General features: G+C 41.0%; 1 protein-coding gene across 1 annotated transcript in view; it reads left to right on the plus strand.

Annotated features, from left to right (window-relative positions):
- The first annotated feature begins 5,356 nt into the window (after positions 1-5,356).
- Positions 5,357-9,398, plus strand: part of LOC136424006 (mediator of RNA polymerase II transcription subunit 16-like) — a 58,555-nt gene continuing 54,513 nt past the window's right edge. Inside the window, exons 1-2 of the mRNA XM_066412406.1 lie at positions 5,357-5,638; positions 7,014-7,161. Coding sequence (XP_066268503.1) covers positions 7,039-7,161 — 123 coding nt within the window. The 5' untranslated portion in view covers positions 5,357-5,638; positions 7,014-7,038. The remainder of the gene's footprint in view (positions 5,639-7,013; positions 7,162-9,398) is intronic.

Genomic DNA, 9,398 nt, shown 5'->3' on the forward strand with positions numbered 1-9,398 from the left:
CCCCTCAGAATAGAAATAGGATGAAATAAAACGTTGGTTTTTGCCTTTCCGAAAGCAATTATGTTGGTTACACAAAAGGTCACACATTTTCAGCTAGACATTGCGCAATGACAGGAGGGGCCTCGGTCTTGTGGCATGAGAAAAATGACAAAACGTATATCCATATAACTGATACTTGTTACACAGGAAAGAAAATTATGCCCCCATAAAAGTGTAAGAAGCATCAACTCGTCACTTAAGTTTAAATTATCAAAATACAACGAGTAACCCCGTCCGGCCCCGCCCCATACAAGAACCAAACGTGCTGAACCCAACTCTTCCCACGATACTTCAGAATACACTCGTGATGGCCACGGGATCTGACACGTAGAACGTTACGGGAGGGTATTTTTGGCCAAAACCAGAAAAAAAAGTTTTATGGAAGATATAAAAAAAATAGTGCTCCTGGACTTGAAACCATTCCTGATGATATCAGCTTTAACGCTCCAGAATAAAGAGCTCGAGCAACTCTCATGCTTTCTAGTCAGAAACAATCATCCCTATACTAAGAAAAAATAGCCGGTCAACTCACCGGAACGTTGCAATGGTTCTTAACTTCAGCTAACTACATTCCCAAAATTGGCGACAAAAAGTCCGAACTTATAGGCGACTATCTGATAGTCAATCCTGGACATTTTAAATTGGCATTCTTTAAGCATTCAGTGTCTCCAAGTGCATCAAAATCATTGAAATGAGGTAGAAAATTCACCAAGTTCCACAACGACAATCAGTAAGCTAAAGAGCTTGGCACTATAAAGTGAGCAATACACATTAGGAACCTTAGATAAAGCATTTAGCAACTACATAAAGATCGGTCGATTCAATACTAAATCCTTACCTGGGACGTTAGTTGTCGTGTCTTTCTTCCTCGTAACACAAAGGTCAAAAGAGTTATTCTAGCTGCGCATGCGTAGATTGGTAGGAACGTCTCAGGAGAGGGCCATTTCGATGTAGGGGTGGTTTGGTGTTACTGTCATGATTTATAGTGCACTTCAGTATTAGAGAGTATCAATTTTAAGTTTGCAAACTGAATGTCTACTTGTTCAATGAAGTTTTTAACAGTCTATAAACATCCATTGGCTACTTGCACGTATCAAACACCGATGTAGATTAAACCCCTCACACCTTTAATACTAGTGGTACGCTTTTATAACAAACACGATTCGCCCTCTTAAACGGTAAGTACTCTCGCCGTGACCAATCAGATGCAAGCATACATAGAGGAACATTTGTTCTAGCCAATAAGAGAGTTCGTTACATCAAATTGATATAATGATGAAAAATGATGAATCATGCGATGTGATCACGTGTGCATTGTGCCAGTAAAAGAATATAATAAAGCAGGCATCCTCAATTGAGGTGAAGCGTAATGCTTTTTCAAGTAACGTAACATCACCAATTAACGTCCGACTTATTCAAAAGGTATTTATCTTAAAACCGCACGGACAGAGCCAAATTTCAAACCCATGGGCAGAAATATCAGCTCTTCTAAAAAGAAAATGCATAGTCTGTAAGTTTTTCTCCGCCTGTTTAACGCCGTGCGAGGATGTATTTATACTGAGGTACATGATGAAGAATTGTGCTAGGGTAACCTATTATCGTCCACGTCTGAATCTTTTCCCTTCTAGCGCTATGCTTGAAGAGCATAGACCAGAAAAAAATGCACAGTAATTGTCCAAAGTAGTCTGCAGACAAATGATAGTAAAATCACTACGTCTGTCCGGCCACTTGCTTAACGCGATGGAAAAAAAACAATGTTTATCTGTAAATTTCCCCCACATGCGCGGCACGTGGCGTTCACGTGGTAAACGCATGGCCATTATGTTTTGCTGTGCAAAAATTAAAGAGATGGCTAAGGATCATACTTATGATGTTCGTTATTGCTCATGAGAACAGGTTTTGGCATAATACACCGTGACATGTGGACATGAGCCAAACCGGACGTAAATAGGTTCTGCACGTAAATAGGTCATGTTACGTTAGCTAGTGCTAGTCCAATGCGGCTACGCCACGGCTCAGAAAGGGGGAAGATGGACTGCTCCCGAAGGGGGAAGAAAAAGAGAAGAAGAAGAGAGAGAGGCGGAAAGAGAGAGGTAGAAAGAAGGAAGGAGGAAAAAAGAGCGAAACGCCGTATTCGACGAAACGAAATAATAACATAACTATTTAGATCACTTACTGAAACATGTACATGAGGCATTTTGTTTCATGTAATGGGAAAGATACAGCGTCGGCCTTACATATACACATTGTAGTTGCGAATACTGGTGAAGTCTCCACAGGAACCACGTTATCAGTATTTCCACAATATGGTCCTTAAATTCCTCTTACATTCCTATAATTGCTGTGTTATATAACGTTATATAGGTATACCTGAAAACTTTTGCTGGACATTTCTTATAGTGACTGCCTAGTTTCTTGAATTTCCATATAAAATACATGTAGCTCTGCACCCATGTGCCTGCGTGTACCAGTGATATCACATTTGCGGAGTTCTGATAACCCCCATGCAGAGCCTCTTCATTATTGACCACTTCATAATTGCACGTACTTATTTAGTCAGTAACTTACTAATTAACGTCTTAGATGATGACTGGAATTCATAAATATCCGAAAAAGGCTCATTTAGTTACTTTCCTGCGACAGAATGTTATTTTTCACCGTTTCCACTGCAACCGTTGTAGAAATCTGCCTAAGTTTACTTCAAAATGGCTTCAAATGTACTTAACTGGTCGTTGTTTGATCTAAACGTATAGAAATACTATGAAATATGGTTAATAATTATTAAAACCACATGAAATAACTTGATATAGACGATTTTTGGTCGATCTATTGGTTTGAGTGACGTCATCAAATCACGTGATAATTCCTAAAAAGCTGGACATTTGACATTGTTATCATGGATGATGATAAAGTAGAGGAATCAACCTTCCCAAAATGTAAGTCACCCTTTGTCCCTCTGTTAGGTACCAAATGGCTATTTTGAGGGACCTGGCCCATGGACTTAACTAGAGGTGAGAAAATGGCTACCTTCTCATGACGCATTATGTACGGATGTACCGTGTTTCTTAGCCTGGTCCCAGTCTCTAGGGTCGGCTTAGTGGTGTTTTACCGGGCCAGTCAGTTTCTGATGGCCTTTCTACCTCTGGCTGCCATCCTACTATCGCTATGCCCTACTTCCGCTGCCATCCTACTTTTCCGCCGACCCTAGGTGCCGAGCTAATTAATCCAAGGCCGTAAACAACACCCCGAGCGGGCTAAGCTGTCTGGGCGGGTGAGGGTCACTCACAGTGCCGTAGAGATATCGGGGAGGCACCGAGGGTATGGATTCCAGGCTACGTGTTTCTTTGCCAGTTAGGTGTTTTCACACGTGCTTACATCGCTACTAGTTCACCACTGCCGAGACGTTTGGAACGCAGAACCTAATCTTCAGTCACCCTCTCCACAATAACGCCAGCTCCTATTGATAATAGCGAGATCCTTACATCTGTCTGGATGGAGCCAAGTGACTCCAACCTCTTGCCAAGTGGAGGTTGACTAGTGTCAGTGATAGAAATGTCTACATAGCACTCAATAAAACATCACTCAAGACATGGACTTGTTTGATTTCAATGAAATATATTTCTAACATCTAGTACATTCATGTCTCTTGTTTATCTATGGTAAACCGTGTCAACCTGCGTCTGACCCTTTTGAAACCAAATTAATGGCAAAGATCAGCAAAAATATGGACTCAATTTTCATCTGTTTGTCTGATGATACAGTTGTTTTTAGAAGTTTGCCACTTTTGCTATTGCGCGGGAGAGCCTTTGACTGAGAATGGAGGCCGGCCTGTAGTATTCTTCTTCTTGATGCTTGAACGACCGTGCCCGGAATGTTCCAACATATATCAGTTATATAGGGAGCTGGCCGTTATCATTGTTACTTTATATGTTCAGGACTATGTTAATGTCACCTCCACTGACCTCATACATCACCAACTTTGACGCCTTAGTTCAGCCGCTAGGTTTTTGAGTCCTGTATAATGCATTGGGAAGCTTCAGAATTTAGCGCAGAGCGTAGAGAGGCTACCTGGATTTAGCGTAATGCGTGGCTGGCCCTCTAAATATAGCGTAGAGCGTTGTCGGGACCCCCCCCCCATGCAGGCCCTCTTGTAAGTAGCAAATACAAATCCTTGAACAAGTCTACCTACCATCACAAATACCACAAAATTATGGAGGGAAACGTGTGTTGTAACTAAGAAACAGACTTTATATAAATTTCATATAACGATAGATTAAATTCCACATGACAGGAGGGCGGAGCCTAAGGCCTTCTGGAGGATGACCGCAGGGTCACTCTCCTGCTAGCCTGAGCTAGCCTCTACCAGGCTCCGCGAGATGGCTGGGAAAATAGTAGGAATCGGCAAATAAAGGGAGTTAGCTACGGAGAGAGGGTCCAATCTGGCATGGCAGATATACCCTCTCTCCAGATTGGACCCTCTCTCCGTAGCTAACTCCCTTTATTTGCCGATTCCTACTATTTTCCCAGCCATCTCGCGGAGCCTGATAGAGGCTAAGCCTGAGCTCCCTCAGGGAGCTCACTGATTGAAAAAAACACAGTATTCTCTACCAGGGGGAATGGTACTGGTAGCAAACAGCCTGGGTAGCAAAGTAGGGCTGGATTGCTGGCTGGAAGTTTGAACAACTATGGGGCGAACAAAAAACTCATGAAATGATGAATGACATGCCCGTAGCCAGGATTTTGAATGGGGGGGGGGGTTTCTTTTTAATGTTTAAGGGACCAGCGAGCGCCGTAGGCGCGAGACGAGCGCCGCAGGCGCGAGCTCACGGCCCAGGGGGGTCCGGGGGTATGCCCCCCCGGGAAATTTTAAAATTTGAACCGTCTGATATGATTTCCTGTGTTTTTGAGAGGATTTCAAAGGAAGAAATCAGAGACAAAGTCAGCAGTTTTTCTAGGATTCTAGCTCCGTTGGTGATACAAATAGATCCATCTTTAAAAAAAAAAAACCCTTGGACGTTAAAAAGTGGACCCTTGAGCGTTTCAAATTCTAAGAATTGGACCTTCTGAAAGGGCATTTCCTGTGTTTTTGAGAGAATTTTAGAGGAAAAATCAGAGTTTTTTCTAGAATCCTAGCCTCTGTGGCATTGCTGCTGATACAAATAAGTCCACCTTGAAAAAATCTTGAACATTAAAAAGTGTACCTTCAAGCCTGTGAAAGTGGACCTTCAAGCCAATGGGGGGGTTCGTCCGAACCCCCCGAACCCCCCCCCCCCCCCCCCCCCCCTGGCTACGGGCATGAATGAGACCGTAAGAAAGATACTAACATTGATTCCATAGATGGAAAAAAGTTTGTTTTCACAATGCCTCGATAGTTCAATTTTTTCTGATACACATCCTGATTGAGAAAAACGGTGCAGCTTTAAAACCTCACGATTTTCTATCCTAACATCTGCTTGAAGATAAGCCATCCTGGGTACGAGGCGGGTCAAAGGTTACCGTCGGAAACATGGCGGCCTGGAGCTAAAATTTTGGGCCTGACTCCTTTGTTCACATTTCTGCGATATCTTGATGACATTTTAGCTGATTTTTCGTCTAAAAGGTAGGTTTGTAGACTAGTTTTTAGTAGGCTTCGAATGATAGAAGGCACTTTGTTCCTTTTTGTCTCAGTGGAAGCGAATTTATGGCGACTTTTGTGAGCGCCCCCCTCCCCTCTTGTAGGTTTGTTTTGAGGTAAAGTTATTAGACGTTGAGGGCAATTTTTTGCCATGATGTCAATGTGTAAAGTTGGGTACTATGTCTATGGTATCACGATGTTTTTTGCCATTCATAAGTATAACACACACACACACACACACACACACACACACACACACACACACAAAAAAAAAAAAAAAACAACAACAATACTTCACTCTCTTGGGATGGACTAACAACTGTTACAGACAGTATTTTGTTTCAGCAGATGTTGAAGCTACTCTCCGAGCAGAGAAATAGCTCTGGCTGGTTTTTGACATGTTCTTAGGCGTTTTGTAGGGCTTTCTACTTTGTCCCATGGCTTGGCAACATAAAGAAATGGTACAAAATAGAAAGCCTGACAAAAATCTTAAAAACACACCAAAATCCAGCCAGAGCCATTCCTCTGCTTGGAGAGTAGGTATAAGCCTCGGTATGGATGTGGTGTACATGAATGAGTGGATTGTAGTAATAACTTAGGCCATACCATCTTAATTTTATGGATGACATCCTCTGGAGTCCCCAAAACTAATGCGAGAGGGCGAAAAAAAAAAATCTAGCAAAAAAAAAAAGATGCTAAACCGGAGGACTACATAGCTGGTATTGCAAATTAAACCACAGAACACAGTGTAACAAACAAACAAACAAGTCTTTATTTGTTGACATTAACTCATATTAAAGTGCTTTTAACATGGATGATGCCTGGTTTAAAGACCCATATGTAATATTTGGCCGTTCAAAGAAAAAAAATGTGTTCGGCTGTGTACACAACATCACGCCTTCAGTCAGAGCAAAACATCAAACTCTGTAGGCAACCCGGCCAGAGATAATATCATTCAGTTTAATACAGACAATGATAAGTATTGTCATATCGTGAACAAAATACTACTGGGCTCATGAGGGGCGGCGCCCTCTTCAAATCGCTCCTAGTCACATACATACCAGTTGTGTTGGACAATGTGAGTGTATATAGTGTATTACGACAAGCCGGCTCAATGCTGTCCCTTTGCGGCGATATGAGTTTAAGTTTCGGAGCCTCTTCGGAGGTGATTTATTATTATTTTTTTTTGAGAACAGGCGAAAATCAATGCGCGCGCGCGGATGTCATCCATAAAATTAAGATGGTGTGGCCTTACACTTTTAAAAAAAACTTTTATAATATTTCAGTAGGTACAAGCCTATGTGGTGTTACGTGTATGTGAGTGAGTGAAACTAATTAACAACATTATTTGATATTTCAGCAGGTTTTAGTCCCCAGTTCCAGACATGGATGTGGTGTATGTGAGTGAGTGGGAGAAACAGGACCAGGTGCGCTCCTACATCCTCCCCACACCCTACGTCTGCTCATGGTCCTGTAGAAACGTGCTGGCCTTCGCTGGACCTGTACAGGTAGGTGCTGTTTTGAAAGTCTTGGAACCCCTAGTGCTCTGTCCTTCTCTAGTTTAGGAGTGACTGCTTATAGATGCATTCCCAATTCAGTTCAGAATTGCCTTGATGAAAGTGACATGGTCACCAAAACGTCGGTTGAATAAATCACTTGCAGGCTTTTAGCTAGGATTTATAGAAAAGGGGTCCAAAAATTGTGGGGGGCGTGCTTTGATGCAGGAGTTAGGTGTGTTCTATTCTTATCATATTAGCCAATTATTTTGGAATTATATTTAAAGAACGGCTGAAAGACTCATTTCTCTCTGGCTGGAGGGAACAACTTAGACATTCCAGTAAACTACATGCATATTCTGAAATCAAAACGCACTTTGGCATGGAAACATATCTCACATCAATTCATAATAAACTGTTTGCAAATAGCATAACAAAGCTGAGAATCAGTGCACATTGCTTAGAAGTTGAAAAGGGTCGACACCACAACACACCAGCCACTCAGAGATTGTGTCCCACATGTAATGGAAGTGTTGAAGATGAATTCCACTTTGTGATGAATTGTCCAACTTATAGCAAAGAGAGAGATATGCTTTTACAGACTATTACTACTAAGACAAATTTCACCCTATCTGGTACACAGAGCGATATTTCTATGTACTGTTGTCATGTCCGACTCCTATATCCATGTACATAGGTCAATTTCTCCATAAATCATTCGAAAAGCGAGACAGAATTACCCATACATGACTATATATTGTAACAAATACACTGGTTTCGAAAATATTTTGTACTTAGAATTGTAGGATAGATTAGCCTTGGAGAACAGATTGTTGATTTCATGCCATACATTGTATCATGTACGATTGTTGAGCAATAAAGTTCACTTCACCATTGCCGTAATATATTGCTGTCGTCTTTTGTCAATATGGGACTTTTAGAGACGTAACTACAGCGTGTCAGCGTAAAAGAATGCCTTCCGGACCCACTGATACCTGGTAACATAGCCTCCTTGCCGAAACCAAATATTTTTTTGCGCAATAATCAGGAAACCTTTGTGGAAAGTATAATCTACATTAATATGCTAGTACCCACAACTAGCCCCTTCAGGGGCAAATACACAGCATGTCATGTTATGTTATTTGTAATCATTACCTTACCTTCGCCGAGAAGGTTATGCAGAGGGTAGCGTTTGTGTGTTTGTAACGTTCAGCATAAATCGAGAAAGCTTGGATGGATTGTCTTAATATTTGATAGGTGGGTAGGTCTTGATGAGACATGGAAATGATTCGATTTTGGGTCCCCTAGCGGCTTGTAATGGTACTGCAGCGGAACTTCCTGTTTTGATATCTCGTGTTCTGGACATGCTATGGTTCTGATATTTGAGTGGTAGATAGCTCTTTGGACAGAGAGTATCAAAGTTGTATAGGTTTGGGCCTCCTAGCGTCTTTTTTGGAACTGCAGGAGCAGGTTTTGCTTCAGACGTTGAAAGGAAATAACTCAAGAAGGGCCTGATGGATGGTCATGATTTTTGGTAAGTAGATAGCTTGAGTGATGATGTACAAAATGAGATACTTATTATGCAAATCAGAGTCTAATTTTCATAATTAATTAGGAAGGTTTATACAGCCGCCAAATTCCATGATAGGACTCTCAAACATGTGACATATGTAACTGAGGAGGAGAGAAATATTAATAGATATCAACTATGCAAATGAAGACATCATTTTCATAATTAATGAGAAAATACTATAACTCAAGATGGGCTTGATGGATGCTTTGTTAGATTGGATACAATTATGCAAAACAGATTCTAATTTGCATAACTAATGAGACAATTTTAAAAACCCGCTGTGTTCCATGATATGACTATTCAAATATGTGACGTTTGTAACTGAGGAAGAAAGGAATGTTAATAGATAGAAAATATGCAATTGTAGGCGTAATTTGCATAATCAATGAGAAACTACTATAATTACATACAGGTAAATGATGGCAACTTTATACCTGTGGCACTTGGAAGTTATGTGAATGTGAACATCGTTGAATTAAATTATGCTAATTTATTATCATTTGCATAATTGATGATAAATGTTAGCATAACCTTCTTTGATAAGCTCATACTTTGGACAACTTTTGTTATTTGGGTGAAGACGATCAACTGGTATGATTTATGATTGATGAGAAACACTCCTAAATACGTCAGTCATAAAGGTTAAAATCATTTGGCGAAAGTATGAGGTCGTGGA

Source organism: Branchiostoma lanceolatum, chromosome 18 (assembly GCF_035083965.1).
Source record: "Branchiostoma lanceolatum isolate klBraLanc5 chromosome 18, klBraLanc5.hap2, whole genome shotgun sequence".
NCBI classification, from domain to species: domain Eukaryota; kingdom Metazoa; phylum Chordata; class Leptocardii; order Amphioxiformes; family Branchiostomatidae; genus Branchiostoma; species Branchiostoma lanceolatum.